Genomic DNA, 21,692 nt, shown 5'->3' with positions numbered 1-21,692 from the left:
CAACTGGACCACAGTGTGACAAAACTGTCAGACCATTCATGTTTTTTACCCCTGACTTTTGTCCTTGCCTATATAATCCTGAAGCTCTTGTCAGTGCCCCCAAAACAGGGTTTGGAATGCTTCTCCCTGTTTCACTCCAGTGTGGCCACACTGAATAGTAAGTCCCTTTCTTGTTTCACCACCACTCATCTCTTTGATTGGACCCTGGAGGGGGCAGGTGTTCTAACCAACAGAATCAGGCTTCTGGTCTAGAACTCCCACAAGACAGTGAGTGATAAAACAGAAAGACAGGATATTTGACACTTCATAGGTGTTCCATGAAACTGGTTTAATTTCAGGCCTATTTTGGCTCTGGTGTTGGGAAATTCCAGAGTTTCTTTCAAAGCTATGGAAAGAATAAATTAGTTCTTTCTGGATGGGCTATGCACATGTGATCAGTAGAAAAGGTCACCAAGAATACTTGGCAGAAAAGAAAATTGAGACTCAGTTTGATGCCAGGATTTATATAGAAGCTTGGACAAGAATGAAAGTCGTGTAACATTGCATCCTCTCCATAACGTACTCATTGCTTCCTTCTGGTCGGATTCCAGCTTTGAGCAGATAGTTGGCTGAAGGATGCAGTAGATTATCAGATAAGAATCCAAACTGGAAAGCTCAAGGACTTTGGCTTGTCATTTTCTTATTTAGGCTAAGATCCAAGCACACATGTTAGCTCTCATTCCCTAGGAAGAAACTCTTGTAATATCAGCTTCATTTGCAAGCTTTTCTCTAACAGCATATGAAGAAGACAATTGTCACTGCCATTCTTAGGATTGAAAATTTAAGTTATCAACAATAACAATCTTGGGAGCAGGCTTTGGAATCAGATGGCTGACTTAGAATTTTGGTCCCATCCCTTACTGGATGGTTAACTTTGGGCAAGACACAACCTTTCCTCACAGCAAGAAATATGACTGATAGGGGTAGTTATGAAAATTGTCAGAAAAAGCATTTGTAAAATGTTTAGCACAGGCCTTACAAAAGGAGGCCCGAATACATATAATTTTGAAAACACTCTTTGATGTAATTGATATAAACATCTTATGGCCTATCTCCCATTGAAGAAAAACTGAAAGGCTTTATCCATTCATGGCAGTCTTCTTTTTTCTTCTTTTCATCCCCTGAGACAGCCTTGCTCTGTAGTCCATGTTGGTCTTGAGCTTACTGTGTAACCCAGGCCTCAAATGATATCTTCTTGCCTCAGCCTCCCAAGAGCTGGGCTTCCAGGTGTATGCCACCAAGCCTGGCTACAGTCTTTTCAACACAATGGTTTTATTTATAAAGTATATGCCCCTCAGAGGGCACTGAAACACACTTGGAAAGTACCATTCTTCTAAGCTCCTTGGTTTATGACCAGGCTCACAGATCCCACCCACTGTCCTTCCCCTTCATTCTGGACCAACTCCTTTCTTTTCCTTATCTCTTTGAGGGCTCTGGTAGTTTCGTGATAGCAGACCTCCATGTATGTGCCTATCTGTCTGTCAGCCACAGAACGCTGTTCTTTCATTATTTATTAATTGCAGTTAACATTTGCTGAGTGCTTCTTATGTAACAGGCACTGTTCTTGGAGCTTTAGAATTAAAATTCACTGAATCCACCGTCAACCTCATGAGGTCAGATAAACTACCCAAAGGGGTTAAGTAAAGTGCCCTCGGTCACAGAGCTAAAAACAGCACGGGCAGATGTGAGCCAGGCAGACTGGCTATAAGGCATCACAACTTTGTTCACTTCTGAATCCACTTTACAGACAGGGCACCTGTTCTGATCAAACACACCAGAAGATGGGAAAACAAGGCTATTTTGTTTCAGTCCAACTACTTCATAGGTAGCTATTGGTTCTTATTTGGGATTGCTACTTTGAAAAAACCTTTGTATAAAAATATTTTTAAACAATTTATTTCCATTTTGTAAACAAGCTTTACTAGTCCATTGATTTCCAACCACTGCTTGGCTTTACCATTTATAAATGCTGCTAAGAGCTTCTTTCATGAACTGATTTTGGTTCACAGAGTGCCATAAGTAGAAGTGTCTTACAAATCCTCTGAGAGATGCTGAGGCCCACAAAGGTCACACAACTAAATTAAGACTGCTTATGCTTAGAGATGGAGTAATCACTTGAGCCAGACTTCAAACCTTCACCCACCAGTCCTCTCAACTTCTCTTTCCTAATGTGAGGAAGTTGGCCCTTATTGTGGAAACAAAATCACAACTAACCTGAAATCACAATATACTGCTGAATATTGTACAGCAGTTAAAAAGGAATTAGTGAATTTATATGTAGAATAGTATGCAATAAATATGGAATAATATATATAATACACTGTTAAAATGTTAAGAGGAAAATGGAAATAGTTTGTTATGATGTGTTTTTTAAAAAGTGGGCTACAAATATGACTGTGTACATGTCTGCTTGCATGTACACAATTTTTCACATATATACATAAAATATACTTACATGTGCCCTGATTATCCCTGGAATGAAATAAAAGAAACTGGCAAGAATTCTTTTCTCTGGGAGAGAAAACAGAACATGGAAGGAGGGAGGCTTCCAATAACATGTGCTTCTGAGTAAAAATACTGTTGACATGTCTAAGTGTTACATATGCAAAATATTTACCAGGAGGCTAATTTGTTTTTTGTTTTTTTTGGTACCAGGGATCAAACTCAGGTCCTTGGGCTTGTGGGGCGGCAGGCAGTGGAACCACTGAGCTAAATCCCGGGCCCCAGGAGGCTAATTTTTAAAAATAAGTCTTTAAAGAGTGAAAGGAAATGACAGAGAGTAAGGAAGTGACTGTCCATTCCCATCAGGTAAAAAATTTACCCAAGCTACACAGGGGTGTGTTGGTATAACTCTCCCTTTGGCAGGCCATGGTGTACAGCAAGTGGTTTGAGACTTCAAGTGTCAGCAAGTTTTGTAGTAAGAGATGTTCTTACTAATCTTTGTGTGTATGAACTTGCCCTTATTTCTTGTGTGCTTTTTCTTAGAAAGTCACATGTACTCAGTTTAGAAACTCTGAAAAGTAGAGGAGGAGGCTTCTGGGTGGCCGTAGCACCGCTCCAAGATCAGAGGAGGTGAGCTCCATGGTGCCAGCAGCAATCCCCCCTCAAAACGAGAAGATAAGTAAACAAGTCTCAAAACCAGACTTCCAGATCATCTAGCAATCCCAAAGGGAAAGGAGATGGAACACTCTGATACTCAACCACCTGGACTTCCTGAACTGGCAACAAAAGAGGATCTGGAAAAAATGAAATTGGAAATAATTTCTCAGATAACAGCAGAGATTGTGCCCATGGTACAAGACATGATTAATAAATCTAGAGCTGACACACATGAAAAAATAGAGGAGCTGAGGAACAAGACGGAATCCCAACATAGGAAACAAATGGAATCCATAAAACAGACGCAAACAGATTTCCAGGAGATTAAAAACACCACTGAAAGTCTACACAGCAGAATGAGCCAATGTGAGGATAGAATTTCAGATAGAGAAGATAAGATTGCAATTAGTGACCAGGAAAAGAAAAACTTCTTCTTTTTTTTTTTTTTGTTACTGGGGATTAAACTCGGGTCCTTCTGCCTGCGCAGGAGGTGGTGAAACCACTGAGCTAAATCCCCAGCCCAAGAAAAACTTCTTTAAAACTGTAAGGGACCACAAGAAATCAATCCAGCAGCTGCTAGACGATGCAAAGAAGAATAACATAAGACTCAATGGAGTTTGGGCTGGGGATTTAGCTCAGTGGTTCCAGTGCCTGCCTCACAAGTGCAAGGTCCTGAGTTTGATCCCCAGTAAAAAAAAAAAAAAAAAAAAAGAACACTGATCGGAGTCAATGAAGAAACAGGAGGAAATGCAGACGACATAAAAAAACTGTTCAGAGCCGGGCCTGGTGGCGCAGGCCTGTAATCCCAGCACTTGGGAGGCTGAGGCAGGAGGATTGCTGCAAGTTCGAGGCCAGCCTGGGCTACATAGTGAGTTCAGGGCCAGCCTGAACTACAAAGGGAGACCCTGACTCAAAAACAACAAAAACAAAAATGAAAAAAAACCCCAAAACCCCAGAACACCAAAAAACAAAAAACTGTTCACAGAAGTGATGGAAGAAAACTTCCCAAGCAGGGGAAAAGAACTTGACATACAGATAAGTGAGGCATATAAGACTCCAACTAGCCCTGATCAAAAAAAATCTACACATAGGCATATAATTGTTAAGATTCCAGAAACACAACAGAAGAACAAAGTTTTACAAGCAGTTAGAAAAAAGAAACAAATCACATACAAAGGAAAACCCATCAGAATCACAACAGACTTCTCAGCGCAAACCCTCAAGGCAAGAAGAGCTTGGAGTGACATATTCCAAGCCCTAAAGGAAAACAGCCTCCAACCCAGACTGATGTACCCTGCAAAACTATCTTTCAAAATTAATGGAGAAATAAGACACTTTTATGCAAAAAGAGCACCTTAGGAACTTCATGAACACCAAACCAGCACTCCAAAAAATTTTAGACATTATCCTAGGAAAAGACAAAGAGGATCACAACCCCAGGAAGCAAAGCAGAATGAATCCATTGGGCAAAACATGAAATTAAACGCAAACAGGGAGAATCCAACAAAAAGAAAAAGTAATGACAATGATAAGTCAATGCATATCAATTATGACCATCAATGTTAGTGGTCTCAATTCACCAATCAAAACAAATAGACTGGCAAAATGGGTCAAAAAACAAAGATCCAACAATATGCTGCATACAAGAAACACATTTCATTCAAAAACAAACTCACAGACTGAAAGTTAAACGGTGGAAAACAATACTCCATGCGACAGGAACCCGAAAAAAAACAGGAGTAGCTATCCTCTTTGCAGATCAAGTAGATTTCAAACCAACACTGATTAAGAGAGACAAAGAAGGACACTACATCCTTATAATGGGAACAATCCAAGAGGAAGAGATGACAATCATAAATACTAAACAAACACTAGTGTGCCCAACTATATAAAACAAATATTAACAGACCTGAAAAATCATATAAGCACTAATACAACAGTAGGTGGGGGACCTCAATACCCCACTGTCACAAATAGATAGATCAACTAGACAAAAAATAGGCAATGAAATACTAGAATCAAATACTCAATCAAACTCTTGAACAAATGAACTTAACAGATGTTTACAGAGTGCTCCACCCCACAAAATCAGAATACACATTCTTTTCAGCTGCACACAGGTTGTTCTCCAAAATAGACCACATACTCACTCATAAAACATATTTAAGTAAGTGCAAAGGAATTGAAGTTATCCCCTGTATATTATCAGACCACAGTGCGATGTAATTGGAGATCCATAGCAAAAGAAACTGCAAAAATTTCATAAACACATGGAAATTGAACAACACACTTCTGAATAACCAATGGGTCACAGAGGAAACTAAAGAAGAAATCAGGCAGTTCCTTCAATTAAATGACAATGACAATACAACATATTGGAATCTATGGGACACCATGAAAGTAGTCTTACGAGGGAAATTCACAGCAGTGAATACTCATATTAAGAAAACAGAATGAGCTCAATTACACAACCTGATGCTGAACCTCAAGCTTCTAGAAAAAGAAGAGCAGGACAACCCCAAAGCTCATACAAGGCAGGAAATGATAAAGATCAGAACAGAAATCAATGCAATGGAGACTAAGAGAATGGTACAAAAAAAAAAAAAAAATGAAGCCAAGAGTTGGTTCTTCGAAAGAATAAACAAAATTGACAAACCCTTAGCCAACCTTATCAGAAAAAGGAAAGAAAAGGCCCAAATCCATGCAATTAGGAATCAAAAGGGTGAAATTACAACAGACCCAGCAGAAATCCAGAGGATCATCAATACCTACTTCAAGAACCTATTCACCAATAAGATGGAAAACACAGAAGAACTGGACAGATTCCTAGATACATATGAATTATCAAAGTTGAACGAAGAAGACCTAAAAATTCTAAACAACCCAATATCAATGAAATTGAAAATGTAATTAAAAACTTACCAACTAAAAAAAGCCAGGTCCTGATGGCTTCACTGCTGAAATCTACAAGACATTTAGAGAGGAACTACTGCCACTACTATTTAAACTCTTCAATGAAATTGAAAGGGAAGCAATACTCCCAAATTCATTCCTGGCAGAAAGCATCACCTTGATACCCAAATCAGAGAAAGACCCAACTGAAAAAGAGAACTATAGGGCAATCTCACTAATAAAAAGAGATGCAAAAATTCTTAATTAGATACTCGAAAATAGAATGCAGAAGATCATCAAGAAGATCATACACCCTGACCAAGTGGGATTCATCCCAGGGATGCAGGGATGGTTCAACATATGCAAATCAATCAATGTAATACACTATATCAATAAAGCCAAGGACAAAAACCATATGATTATCTCAATAGACACAGAAAAACATTTGACAAAATCCAACTCGCATTTATGAAAAAAACCCTACAAAAAATTGGAATAGATGGTCTCTACCTCAATCTGATAAAAGCCATCTATGAAAAACCAACAGCCAATATCATACTAAATGGTCAAAATCTGAAATCCTTTACACTAAAATCAGGAACAAGACAAGGATGTCCACTATCACCACTCCTGTTCAACATAGTTTTGGAAACATTAGCCATGGCAATTAGACAAGAGAAAGAAATAAAAGGAATAAAGATAGGAAATGAAGAAGTCAAATTGTTACTACTTGCAGATGACATGATACTCTACGTAGAAGATCCCAAGAACTCCACCAAAAGTCTTCTAGACTTAATGACCAAATTCAGTAGAGTAGCTGGATACAAGGTCAACACACAAAAATCAACAGCTTTCCTCTCCACGAACAAATAGACTCACTGAGAGAAAGAGGGCAAACAATTCCTTTCAAAATCGCATCAAAAAAACTGTAATACCTAGGAATCAACCCAACAAAAGAAATCAAAGACCTCTTCTCTCAAAACTATAGCACTCTGAAAAGAGAGATTGAAGATGATATCAGAAAATGGACAGACATCCCCTGCTCCTGGGTAGGAAGGATCAACACAGTGAAAATGGCCATACTTCCAAAACTGCTATATAGATTCAATGCAATCCCAATTGAAATCCCAGCAGCACACTTCAGGGACCTGGAGAAAACACTCTAAAAATTCATTTGCAAAAAGAGACCCAAAATAGCAAAAGCAATTCTAGGTAACAGAGAGATGACAGGAGGTATTAAAACCCCCAACTTGAAACTACTACAAAGCTACTGTGATAAAAACAGCATGGTACTGGCAAAGAAACAGACCTGAGGACCAGTGGAACAGATTAGAAGATGCCGAAACAACTCCAGACACGCTCAGCCACCTCATCTTTGACAAAGGAGCCAAACACCCTCACTGGAGGAAAGATAGTCTCTTTAATAAATGGTGCTGGAAAAATTGGGTTTCAACTTGCCAAAGATTAAAACTAGACCTATATCTCTCACCATGCACTAAACTAAAATCAAAATGGATTAAGATCTAAATATTAAAATAGAAATGTTGAACTGGCTGGAACAGAGGTTAGGTAGAACTCTTGAAGACACTGGTGTAAGAAAAGATTTTATGAACAAAACCTCAGTTGCCCGTGAACTAGCACAAACAATCAACAAGCGGGATCTCTTCTTATGAAAAAGCTTCTGCACAGCAAGAGAAACCACCAACAGAGTGGAGAGACGACGCAGAATGTGGGAAAAAAATTTCACCTGCTGTTCCTCAAAGGTCTACTATCTTGAATCTATAAAGAACTTAAAAAAATCAGATCTCCCAAACTTAAAGACCCAATCCAAACATGGGCATCTGAAATGAACAGACATTTCTCAGACAAACAAGTAGAAATAGCAAATAAACATATGAAAAAATGTTCAACATCACTGGTCATTTGAGAGATGCAAATGAAAACAATGCTGAGATTCCATCTCATTCCAGAAAGAATGGCTGCTGTCATGAAATCAACCAATAACAAATGTTGGCGGGGCTGTGGGGAATGCTCCACTGTTGGTGAGAGTGCTGACTGGTGCAACCACTGTGGAAATCAGTATGGAGATATCTCAAAGAACTAGGGCTGCAAGTCCCATTTGACCCAGCTATTCCCCTGCTGGGTATCTTCCCCAAAGAATTAAAAGATTCATACCACAGTGATATATGTGCACACATGTTCATAGCACAGTTTGTAATAGTTAAAACTTGGATACATCCCAAATGCAGAAAGAAAATGTGGTTTTTAAAATAAAATGGAGTACTACTCAACCATAAAAAACGAGATATTAGAGATATTTATTGCTAAATGGATGCACATTAAGGCGATACTCTTAAGTGATATAAATAGGATACACGTGTAAATACTGAATAGTTTCTCTAGTGTGAGAAACTGAAAGTGTAAATAAGGACTAAAAGGTATAATAGATAATGTGAAACAGGAAGAAAAGGGGAAGGGAAAGTGGGAGGGGTAGGGGAAAGGAAAGATGGGAATGGAATATGAGAAAATGAAAAAAAGGAAACAAAATCTTTGTAAACAGGGAGGGATGGAGGGGTTGAAGGGAGGGCAGGGGAATGGGGAAAAATAAGAACCAAGAGAGATTGTGTAAAGGTGCAAATTTCCAATGATGAATGTCATTATACTGTATACCTAAAATGTACCAATGAAATTAAATTTTAAAAAAAGTACAAGTCCATACCAAGAAGGAGGAAAATGAATTACTCAGGTAATTATTGTCAACCAAAGATAACCACAATGAACATTTTCCTTCCAATTTTTCTTCTATACTTTTTATTTGCTTGTTCTGTTTTCACATAGTTAGGAGTAGTCTGTATGTGGTACTTTGTAATTTTATAATTCTTTTTCTTTAACATGACATCAAAATTACTTTTTCTCATTACTAACACAACTTTTACTTGCTGAATAACATTGTACATCTACTGAGACAACTTTCTCCTTTTTAATCTGGCATTTTGACAAAGTAGATAGATTGGGCTTTTCTAATGTTAAACCAATTCTGCACTCCTGGAATAAATCCAATGGGGCTATGTTGCATTCTCTGAATAAAATGCTGGGCTTTATTTGTTAATATGGTGTTTAGAGTTTTCAAATCTGTATTTATAAGATGGGAATGAAAAATTTCTGTCTTGTGTGGTCTTTACTGGGGTTTGGCATCAAGATTATAACAGCCTCTTTAAATGAACCGCAGCCAACAAGCTTTTTTCCAGTTTTCAAACAGCTGATTTGAGAGTGGAGTTATTTATTCCCTCACCAGAGTTAGCCATGAAGTCATGTGGGATTGGATTTTCTTTGTGATAAGGCTTTTAGTTACTAATTCAACTTTTCAAAATAATTATGGGAACATTCAGGTTTTCAATTTCTTTTAGTGTCAATTTTTGATAAGTTGTCTTTTCCTAGGAATTTATTTTCAAAATTTCAAAAACTAGTCTTCTGTTATGTGTTTAATGATTGTAGTGGCACATACAGTAGTAATTCCAGCTACTTAGAAGGCTGAGGCAGGAGGGTCACAAGTTCAAAGCTAGCCTGAACAATTTAGCAAGATCTGTCTCAAAATAAAACATAAAAAGGATTTTTTTTTCTAAAAAGGATATTTTAGATATAAAAGGGTATAGCTCAGTGCGAGGTCCTAGGTTCAACTCTCAGTACTGCAAGAACCCCCCCCCCACAAAAAAAATCAGAAACACATATATACATACATGCACACATCAAAAACCTATAATTTTACATGCATATTTGCTGCATTTTTAATATTTTCACCTCAAGACAGACTTCCAAAAGCAGAAATATGGGGTAAAACATTTTTAAGTCTCTTGATACTTCCAGCTAAGCTATGCTAAGTTGCCCTGCTGTCACCAGAGTGTAAGCATGGCTATTTCCTTGTACCTATTCTCCTCATACATGAAGCTTCTTTTTGAAAGAGTTGGCTTGATATGTGGAAAGAATTACATTTTGCTTTAAATTGTTTATATATAGATTGTTGATAAGGACCAACATTGTAACACATTTTCTATTTATTTAGATCTTTGGGGATCATTTGAGAATCAATGATTTTTATTTCTGTGTATTTACATAAGATTCACCAGGATCGAACTCGGGTCCTTGCGCTTGCGGGGCAGGCAGTGGAACCACTGAGCTAAATCCCCAGCTACATAAGATTCTTATAAGTCGCACACTGTGACCAACCTGCCTTTGAGAATTTGCTGCCAGATGCTAAGAACCCATTTCACCTTCCTGGTGAGTGGTGAGGATGCGGCTCCAGAAGAGGCCAAGAGGAGCCCTGGTCAAAGAGCAGCACTTGGGTCTGACTCAGTGGGTCAGCGGCATGAATGAAGACCAGCTGTTCATTTACTCATCTGACCTGTATTTACTGACCTCCCGCAGTATGTGCTCTTTACGGGGCTACTGAGCTAATGAAGGGCAAGTTGGAGCGTGTCAGGAACACCCTTACAGACCTGACAATCCAGTGTGGAGACAGACACTAATCAATCCTTGAGAAAAACACACAATCAGAAACAGAAACATATGCAATGAAGAAGTATATGCTCTACAGCAGAACAACAAGGCACCCAAATGAGGAATGATCAGACTTAGGTAACGGGGACAGAGAGATGTGACATTTAAATTGGGGAAGGATGAGAGTTAAGCAGAATGCGGAAAGAGTGTTTCAGGTGGAAGCATCAGCCTGTGTGAAAGCCCTGGGGCAGGAGTGATCAGGACAGTCTGTTGCCACAACTGCAGTTTTCACACATCACTTTCCCCTGGAGTCAGTGGGAGCACAGAGAAGGGCAGCAAAAAATGCACAACTTGGAAGTTCTGAGAGAGAATGCAAGAAACTGACTGAAGTTTTAAAAAAGTTCTTAACATGGCACTAGGAATTAAAACTTTCCCTTCTGCTAAGAATATTCAAACAGTTAAAATTTCCTAAAACTTGACGTCTGAATAGTGATACTAAGAGGGCCAGTGGCTTTACATACAAAATAGCTTTTGCCTCAAAAAAGGCCTGATGTTTCTAAGCTGTTTACAGGACTGCTCCTAACTTAGGAAGACAGAGTTCAGCAGACAAATATTAATCACAGAGGGCTAAACAGGATGTGGGCTCTGCCAAACAGCACAGAATCTATCATTTCACTTTGGGATACATTTCTGGCACAAAGGCTACAGTCTGCCTTGGAAAACAGTCACTTTCAATCTGCCTAGGGAAGGCAGGCCAGTGAGTGTTCCCAAACACATGACCCCTAAACACGTTTGCAACGGACAAAGCAGGCACAGATCAAGGCAGCCAACATACTGTTCTCGCGGACCAGGCAGAACTCCCAAGCGCTCTGACTCTCCAGCGTGCTCTCCAGGTCGACTGCAACATTGGGCTCGCTCTGCTTCTCCAGGCGGTACTGAGGGCCTGGAAGATCAAAGAGGCAGGAGGAGGGGAGGAAGTCTGAAAGAGTGAATTTAACATTTAGAAATTACCACATTGGTGAAAGCTGGGAAAGCCGAAGGAAAATGCTAACGTCTGTTTTGAGGGTCTAGCCAACCCAGACAGAAGGGTTTGGGGTTTTCCCCCACACTTATCTATTCCCACTCAGTTTTCCCACAGGTCGGGTGAGAGGTAAGTGGCTCTTTGGTCCGACTGACCTGGAGTCACACATGGCTATGCCATTTCTCAGGTATGAGCAGGTAACCTATCTTCTATGAACCTCTTGTTTCCTAGTGTGTATTGTGGGAATCCACATTAACCTTGAAGGATTATCATGAAGATCAGAGATGATACAGCAAAAACACTTAGGAATGTACCTGCTAGATAGGAGGTACTCCTCCTCCAATGGTACTTACTACTAATAATTACATTATAATGAATTACAGTCAGGAGTTTATGTTTAGAACTTTAATATGGTGACAATTCAAAATTTCAGACAATTTTTTAAAAGACATGAAAGTAAAAAAACAAATTTCAGGTTTCCAGGTCATGGTGACAGAAAGACAGTTGGCTACTGATTCACATTTTTGTCAAAACATTAATGAAAACACAAGACTCAAAGGGTCAATAATCTTAGAGGCTGGGAATTCCAGCTATTGCATCATACAGAGGATTCTGGCAGATCTTAATGAAACACTGGGGCACTTTATACATTTATTCATGTATTTCTTCATCAACCAAAATGACAGTGTTGTTGTTCTCAGGGAATGCCTAACAGGTCCAATGATCAGAATCAAACGACTGCGCTTGTGATTTGTTAAGGGTTACTGAAAAGATGAGAGGCACAGGAAACTGTCTGAAAGGTGTGTTTGGTCAGACAGGAGGAGGCGTGAGGGATCCAAGGAAAGCGGCAAGGCTGTGATGGGCTCCCAGGTGGAACATGTACTTTTACATACATTCTTCAGCCGTTATCAACTTGTTGATTATTCACATCCAGTACTCCTTCACTAATTATTTCCAGGAGTCTTCCTCTCCCATGTTATATGTTTCTCTATAGCATTGCAGAGATTCATTTTACTTTCACACTTTGATCTTTTCTCTAACTGAAATTTCATTAGTACTTCCACCAGAGGTCTTAAAGAGTTCTTCTCGGAGTTCTTACATATACCCAGTCCCTTTTAGACTATTTAAATAAACACATGTACAGAAGTCTACACAGTTCTTTTAAGCACTCATGCACTGTACTTAGATTAAGAAGGCACTGTTTCAACATCATACATGGTAGGGTTCTAATTTCAAAGATGTGAAGTAAATAAAAGTATGGAATGCAGGTGATTCTTATAGTCCCTGCTGTCACCCATCAGTGCTAACACCTGTCAACTGACAGGGGTGTTTGCGGATCATCAGATATGGGCACAGTCAGTGCCGGAAGCAGTCACAGAAAAATCACACTTTTAGACAACCTAGCTGTGTGCCTGTTCAAGTCATTACAGGAAAGGAGTCACCCCTGAACTTGGAGAGCTCCTTTCTAAGACACTGGTCGGGGAAACCATCTCATGGCTGGACCTGCAGCCCCAGCACCTCCTAGCAGCACAATGTGTATTATACACTGACATCACATCTGTGAATCTACAGTTAAGTATGGGTACAAAATTTGTTATAATACAGCCAACCCCACCATATCCACGTCTGTGGATGCAACCAACTATGGACTGAAACTGTTTAGGGAAAAAAATTTCACCCATACTGAATTTGCACAGACTACTGTCACTGTTTCCTAAATGATGCAGTGTAACAGTTGCTTACACAGCATTTACACAGTATTAGGCATTGTAAGTAATCTAGAGATGATTTAAAGTGCATGAGAGGACGAGCACAGGTTCTACACTAATGGTATACCATTTTATGCAAGGGACTTGAGCATCTGTAGATTTTGGTATCTGTGGGTGTGGAGGGTCTGGAACCAGTTCTCCACAGATACCAAAGGACAACTGTAATTCATTTAAAAAATAGTTGAAATTTGGGAACAACCCACATTTATCTAACAACACAGTGACTGCTGAAATATCACAAAGATACTAAGAGTGATTCTACACAAATATTTAATGTCATAAAACATAAAAACAGCAAAATACACCACAATATTTGCAGAGTGATTACAACTGTAAAACATATGTAAATGCACAGGTGATAAAAAGGCTATTTCTAAAATGTCAATAGTAGTTAGTGAGATTATGAGTGCTTTTATTTTTCCTTTTTTTCCATATTTAAAAAATTTCCTAACAATAAAGGTTACCTTAATAGTTTAAAAAATATCATATATAGTTAAAGTTCTCTAATTTATTACTATGTCAATTTTCTGAAAATATGTAATTATCACACACTGTGGCATCTACAGTGGGTTTTTCACATGCGATAATTTAATCAAAATCAGACAGGATCTGTTTATGCAGACAGACATTTTCATCTTACATAACCTTGTGCCCTGGCATGGGCACTCCGAGAGCAGTGCACAGGGCGCTGGGCTTCCTGAGCTGTCAGCCCACTGACAGCTGGATTGTACATACTTGTGCCCTTTCCTGAGCACTGGAAGCCAAGGCTTGCTGCATTGGAGGGGATTTCAGGCTCTTTCCTCTGCATATTTTTTCTTTCCAGTTCACACATCTGCCTGGGAAACATGACCTGGGAGGCTGGGGTGAGGGATAGGGGGAATCAGGGAGTACTAGGAAGGGTCTCTACCCCTATAACATGATTCCTTGACCTGCTCTCAAGCCTTAAATGCCATAATTTTGACGTTCACCTTATTGTTTCTAAGATTCCCCATATATTTCTATTAAATCAGCTTGTTTCCTGAAAATATGTTTTAGGACTTTCTCCTTGAATCCTATTATGATGACTTTCAATTCTACTTATATGTTCATTACGTGCCAAGTATACTCTGTCACTTCCCTGAATTTTTACAGCAACCCTGAGATAAGACATTATCATCCCCATTTCACAGATTGCACTGCATGGAGTAAAATGCCCAATATTACAAAGGTAGGAAGTAGGAAGGGAAAAAACCCAAGAGTTGTTGGGCTTTTCAGAGCTTAGCTTGTGTGCTTTGAACCTTTCTTCAGCAAACTATAAATTACTGGCCAATTATAAAGAGGCTATAGTTTATATTATAAGTATAGATTTTTGTAGATTTGTGGATTCATCTGGGTTCTGAATCACTTAACTTATGGTTTCTACAAATTCAGGATGAAAATGATCTGAAATAATTTATGTTAATGAAACCTACACATACCAAATATCCCGTGTGATGGCTGTATTCTAGATCCATGATAGTACAGAACCCCCTATGAAAATAGGATCACTGGATCTTTCCACCCATCCAGGAAGACCCTCCCATCTTTCCTATCCATGCCTACTTTTGTCAGTAACTGAAATTATGAATGCTGCCTTAGGTTCTGGGTACTCTCTGGTCTTCCATACAACTAAAGAACAACTTGAAAATCCACTTCTGAACTCATTAAAGAACCAAGTAATCTTGACTTTAGAGAAAGTGGGGCGGTTAAGGATGTGACTCAGGATGTGAACCCAAATGGAAAAGTGCCTCTTACAAATGCACACTGCTCTCCTTAATTCTTGCCTGAACTCTACTAGGTAAGAGATCTCTCAGAGAAAGACTGCTTTATACATTTTCCCCAGAAAAAGCCCAGACTCATCACGTCAGGCCATATGTGTAATGAGAGGACACTGGATACCTAGTCTGGGCCTGTATGCTTTGGTCTAAATCCTGGCTAAGCAACTGAGCTGATTTTGGGCCAACTCATTTAACCTCTGTCAGTTTCTTCATCTATAAACTGGGGTAATGATAGCACTACCTAAGAGAACTGTCAGAAGAGCCAATGAGCTGAGAGTTGTAAAGCAGGGTCTGACACTCTGAGAGTGTTAAGTGTCAGCCATCATCATCCTCATCATGACACTGAAGCAACATGAAGAGATCATAATCCCACGACCAAGGAACCTACTATGTGGCTAAGGATCACCTCATTAATCATCAGTCACTGTAAGGCATAAAGAATATGAACCTTATTTGACAGAGGAAGAAACTGATTATAGAGGCTAACTAACTTGCCCAATATCTTTCAGGAACTAGAATTCCCAGTGGAACTAGGATGCCCAAGCTTATACTCTTTATACTACAATACGAATCACAGCACCTCACTCATACCAAATTCTGGTGTTTTTTTTGGTACCAGGGATCGAACTCAGGACCTTGCACCTGTGAGGCAGATGGGGGCACCACTGAGCTAAATCCCTGGTCCTCATCCCAAATTCTTAATCATGTCTGTGGATCATAATCAAGATTATGATTACCTGGACCCACAATATATATCAGACTACAGGCTTCATCAACTGCTTGTTTAATCCTTAGCCAGCTGACATAGAAGTACGAAAACAACAGTAGCCAAAAGTCATTTCAAAAAGACAAGCTGTGAGGTCAGTTTCTATGAATATACTTTCACCAAAGAAATGATTATATAAAATATAAAAGGTTCTTTCACATTGAACAGGACATAGTTCTCAAGGCAACGGCCACTCTTTGGAAAAAGGTTTTAAAATGTTACAGCTGCACACAAAGCCACAGGCCCTCTTCTTCACAGCAGAGGGGAACACGAAAGGAAGATTCTGGGAAGCAGTTAGTTACTCTGCAGTGATGAGGAAACCTGCTCGGGCAATCCCATGATGTATTTATCGCAGTAGTACCATGTCACCCAATGGCCCAGGGACAAAATACTGCTCTGGGCACTTTGGGAGGCTTCCAAGTTATAGCATCCAGCCAAGATTTTTATGGAATTCTGTAAACCTGAGGCAAATATCTCAGCACATAAGTTTCAAAGAAAATCTGTAGAATCTGTTGGATGGTGGATAAACGTTCAGTGAGGTGTCCTTGATCCCTTTAATCCCTGACTAAAACATAAAAGAATTTAGGCCACCATTCCTTAACAGCTGAGAGCCAACTGAAAGGCAAAGCCAAGTGGAAAGCATCTGTCAAAGTCTGCAGGGAAGGAAGCCATCCTGCAGTCCCTATCACTCTGCATCTTCTTTCTATAGACTTGAGGGAGAAACTTCCTTCAGACCCCAGTAGCAGGGAAAGTGGTCTTCCTCTGAGCAACTGGCTTGCTTTTGTATCCTTATACAGTTTAACATAACTCTTGTCACTAACTGGTACCGTGTCCCTTTCCCCTGTACCCATTAGGAAGCTCAGCACTAGGCATGTGCCCTGACTGGTGACTTGGGGACACATCTCTGTGCCAGTTCCTCCTTGGGAGTCATCCTACCATTCATCCTGTATTTTATTTCTCCTTTCATATAGTTTCTTTACCTGTTAATGTATTTTTATCCTATTATAATGTATGTATTCCAAATTTTTTTTTTTTCTTTGCAGTACCAGGGATCAAACCCAGGACCTTGTGCTTGCCAGGCAGGCACGGTGCCACTGAGCTAAATCCCCGGCCTTCCAAATGCTTTTTGCATGTTAAGCAGCAGAGAATTGACTATGTGAGGGAAAAGATCGAGTCAAAGGCTGAACATGTCCACGGTTAGGCCTTCATGTCAACTCTTTTCCATTCACCAAGTTGAAGAGCTGCTTTCATCTGAAAGAGCTTCTTCTAGTCAGAAAAAGCTAAGTGTGTACTAAAATCAGAGGGAAGGCTAGGCTTGGGCAGAAAAGCCCTGGTACTGTACTTGTGCCCTGAGAGGGAGTAACACTGTTAGCTATGCCTCCTGGGGAAATTATTTAATCTCATCTGCAAAATGGGGAGAACAAAACTCTCAGAAGGTGGCTGTGAGGATTAAGAGAGACAACCAGGACTCCCCTGGGCTAAGTGCTTAGGCAGCACAGCTGCATTATTCTAATGCAGGCTGAACTGGAAATCACTATGAGGAGGGTCAGGCAGATCCCTGCCTATGAGCCACAACAGGCTAATGCATCAAGGGTAGGTGTACCCTGCAGGGAATGCTGGTGACAAAGTAGATGCCCACACTCTCATGTGTGTCCAAGGGAGTGCAGTGTGGAAGAAGGTGCACATCTATTTAAACAAGCTTGCTTTTAAGCTACAGGCAGCATTTAAGATTAGAGACTTGTTTAGCACCCAGGACTCCTAGTTTCCTAGTCTCTCATGTTCTACAAATAGTTTAAAAATGACAAGTAAATGCCAGAACCCAGAGAACAAAGGACATGCACTATTATAGCACCATCAGTAGATCAATCTTACAAATATTTTTGTGCATCAATAATGTGCCAGACACAGATCCATGCCATCAAGGAGGGTGGAGAAGAAGCAAGAAACACTTAAACAGCTAATTAAACTCTAGAAGAGCCCAATCAGTGGTCTTACCGAGGTAGGGACCAGGTGCTGTGGGTGCACAGAAGAGGGGACAACCAACCAAAGTCACCCTCTTCTTCTCTGTGGTGGAAGACTGGAAGCCAGGGGAAGAGAGGGAAGGTTGTGCATGCCTCTAGAGTAGAGAAGACCCCACACAGACCATGGGAAATTCAGCGTGGAAGAGGCCCAGGCTGTTGGGGCATGCAAGGGAGGCCTGGTCCAAACTTATGGTCAAGATGTGGACTTTCTCTTATAACCACCAGATGCTAACAGATAGAGGTATGGTACAGTTTTACATTCTGGTTACTCCTCTGGTAGCACTGTTGACAATGGGCTGGAGGAGACCAGTGACCCATCTAAGGCAAACTGTGCTAAGCCTTGTCTGTTTGGCTGAATCCAGAGTTCCTTCACTGAGCCAAAACCATCACTGACAAGCTGACTCGGTCTGTATCAGAGCTCAGGCTCAACACAAGCTCTTCTCCAGTGTGTGCATGTAGTGTCAGCTCCATCACTTATAACTCTTCCTCTAGCTGGGACTGTAGCATTTTCTGCTTGATCTTGGAACTCTCTACACAAGTGATAACTGCTGTAGCTTACATTCCATCTGGGGCTCAGATTGGATATTTTGGAATTTAAATAATAAAAAAGGAACAAGCTGACATGACAATAAGGTCACATTTTAGTCTCTTCTGAGCCAATACACAATTTGCTCTCAGCGAAACAGCTGAATATAATCAAATTAAATACAATTCCCATTACAAAAGAAGAAAGACCAGAGCTGTTCCAATAAACCAATTCTCTTGCCTAGTTAAACTGCAAAACCTTCAGGAAAGGTTTTGAAAGCATGACCCATCAGTTCTAATTTTTAAAACTTATCCTTTCAGTCAAGACTAGAAAAAGGCCCATTCCAACTTTTATCTTTACTACAAAGTGCTGTTATCTTGGCCTGATGTCAGGAGCTCTATCTCTCTTTCTGCTGACAAGCAGAGACGAGAAAGATAAGATTGGAAACGAATCTCACTTCTCTGAGTAAATAAATAATCAATACTCATCTAAATGTAAATGAGAAGGTAGCCCCCTCTGATAACAGCATTCTTATCAGAGAGCCAATTTTCTTCAGACATTTGGCCTCAACCAAATCACCATCATTCAGCCCCAGCCTAATGGCAAAAAATCGTAACTAAATTGAACCGATCACCAGAGATCAACTAAGTTCGGTCCCGGCCACTTCAGGTTCAAATGTTTGGGAATGCAATTTTGCCCCCATTAACTTTCAATAGCAATGAAGAACAGACTGGGCAAGGGGCCAGTCTGCAATAAACAAACCCCAGATAGAGGCTGGACAGAGGATGAGGAAGAGTGGGTTTAAGTGTTTAAACAATGCCACTAGCAGAGTGGAAGCAACCCCCAAACCTGTGAGGGAAGGCACTTTTGTAGGGTGCATGGAGAGCATTCTTTCCTCCGAGGCTTGGCTGAAACTGAGAAGACATTTAATTTGCCTGATGATCATGATGATAAAAGTTTATTAAAACAAATGTAAATAAAGAAAAAAGAGCTATGAAAAAGTGACTGCAGCTAAAAATAACCAAAGGTTCAAATAATCAATTTCCTCCAACTAATTTGTCTCAGACTTACATCTGACCCAGCAGTGCTGTACTGACCTGATTTTACTGAAAGAAGAAGCCGTCTACAAGACAAATCGCTTTCAAACCACTGCACTGGGGTTTCCATTTCTTTGCTTCAAGACTCAATTCACTGCTGATGAGAGTATTGGGGAAATTATGACCATTATTGATAGGACAGCAAAACCACTTTTACACAGCAGTCTTCAAGTCGACTGAAAGCTTGCACTAGACCATTAATGAAGGTGTCAGCTAGAATCAGAAATTAAAGACAGAGGCTGGGAAAGACCTAATTTTTACAGCACATTAAAGACACCAGACACACAGATGTAGCAGCCATTCATCCTTTGAAGAGTAAGAGAGCCTAAACAAAGAGGCACCACGGAGGAGGTGCTCTGCTTGGGAGCAGGAGGAAGAAATGCTGCTTTTTAGCTGCTCCAGCGTTCTAAGAGCAATGGCTCTCCATGTTCTCAGTGCCAAGTCTATCAGCCAAAGAAGGCTGTGTCTGGTGTGAGCCAGAACCACTCAGCTGTACAATTTCTACCCTCTATATCAGCCTAGAAGGTGGAGGTGGAAGTGGAGTGGTGGTGGTGAAAGTGCGAGTTTCAGGTCAGAATGACTGGGATGAAGATTCTGGTGCTTTTATAAACTATGCAACACTAGGCAAGTTAGCTGATCTTGCCCTTCATGGAATAATCATAAAGATTATGTGTAACACAATGCCTTGCACGTAATAGGCAGTCAATAAGTGTCAGCTGGTATACTGCTGTACAAATTTGACAAAATTATCAACTTGCCCTTTTCGAAAACAAGTCAAAATTGCTACATTTCCAGACTATGATAACAACAGCAACAGACATTGAGTACTATCCTGGCCCTTAACAAAAGCACGTTATACACACTGGCTTTCTGAATTCTCATAAAACTCTATGAGGTAGGTGCTATTATATTTCCCATTTTACCAGGGAGGAAAATAAATCCTGGGGTGATCAAGCCATGTGCCCACAGTGAGGCCAGGGTAAAATGCAGGTGTGTCTAATTCTGCAGCCTATACTCTTACCCACTCTCTGAGGCTATGTTCCATAAAGAATATTATCAGTTTTGATCTTTGGGTTAAAAAAAAAAAAACAATTGCAAGGCTGAGATGATTTATTTTCAGAAAGGGGTGGGCCTAGGCAGCCAGGAGGACCGAGTGGGGAGCTGGTCTCGAAGGGTCAAAGCTGAGAGTCTACCAGCCCTCGAAACAGGCACTTACTGTGCACACCAGCTGCTGGCTGGGATTTTGTTTAAAAGGGGGGAGCTCTTTTTCTAAGTTAAATGATTTACGGAGTTACTGCCTCAATTCACAGTCTGAAAGTGTGATTTCTTTAGGGTTTAACTATACCCATTTCTAGTCTTGTTACAACTTTTTTATTGCGATAGAAAACATTTACTGGAAATATGTTACTGCTATTACCAGGTCATAAAATAAAAAGAAAAATAGTTTATGTATTGCCATCATTTCCAATCATCAATCAGAAAGTGCCAAGAGGAGGAAAGGAAAGGGCGTACAGCCGAGATTTCCTTCTTTGTGTAGAAGAAAATGCAGGCACATCATAATTCTTCAGAACAAATTTCCTCTTGAAGACCCAGCCGTGGGTATGGGCACACGGGAGGAGTAGGGAGCACACCTTTTGGCATCCCCTCCCCTTGCTAGCCTTGCCTGAATCCCTGTCAGGATCAAGAGCTGTTTCATCCTACCTTCTCTATTATACTGAGCATGCAGGATTAGAAGCATTTTTGTTGATCTGTCTCTCCCTTACCCATTATCAGGGCCCTCATTAAAGATGGGGTTGGGGGGCTTTTTAAAAACCTCAACTCTACATTCCTAGGGCCCCAGCAAGTAACAGGCTTTGTTGATGCTCAATAATCTTTGTTCAATAGAATGGCCTCAACTGAGCGGCATTTAAAATCAAACAATTCAACAATTCATTTCTATGAGCCCACCCTGAGAAATATTAGCCCAAGTATATAATGATGTATGTTCAGAAATGGTCACTGCAGCACTGTTGTAATATAAAAATTACATATAACCTAAATGTTCACCAGAAGGAAACCATTAAATAAATTACAGTATATCTGTACACTGGGATGTTATATAGCTATTATAAAAATGGGGTAAGTTAGTAAGATATGGGAAGATTTCTATAATATATTACGGAATTTAAAAAG

The 21,692-nt window shown here is 40.1% G+C and overlaps 1 protein-coding gene across 22 annotated transcripts in view; it reads right to left on the bottom strand.

Moving 5' to 3' along the window:
- Mapkap1 (MAPK associated protein 1) overlaps positions 1–21,692 on the bottom strand; it is a 233,563-nt gene that overhangs the window by 52,409 nt on the left and 159,462 nt on the right. For 10 of the 22 annotated variants that reach the window (XM_021262056.2, XM_021262054.2, XM_087183195.1 and 7 more), the window contains one exon: positions 11,360–11,503. The exons of 3 other annotated variants lie outside the window; for them this stretch is intronic. In XM_021262056.2, coding sequence (XP_021117715.1) covers positions 11,360–11,503 — 144 coding nt within the window. The remainder of the gene's footprint in view (positions 1–11,359; positions 11,504–21,692) is intronic. 9 more of the 22 variants (XM_004849373.3, XM_087183202.1, XM_087183200.1 and 6 more) reach the window with 1 other exon arrangement.

This window comes from Heterocephalus glaber, unplaced genomic scaffold (genome assembly GCF_053883595.1).
Source record: "Heterocephalus glaber isolate CG9 unplaced genomic scaffold, H.glaber_assembly_v1.0 deba00001479, whole genome shotgun sequence".
NCBI classification, from domain to species: Eukaryota; Metazoa; Chordata; class Mammalia; order Rodentia; family Bathyergidae; genus Heterocephalus; species Heterocephalus glaber.
This window is presented reverse-complemented; position numbering and strand designations above follow the sequence as displayed.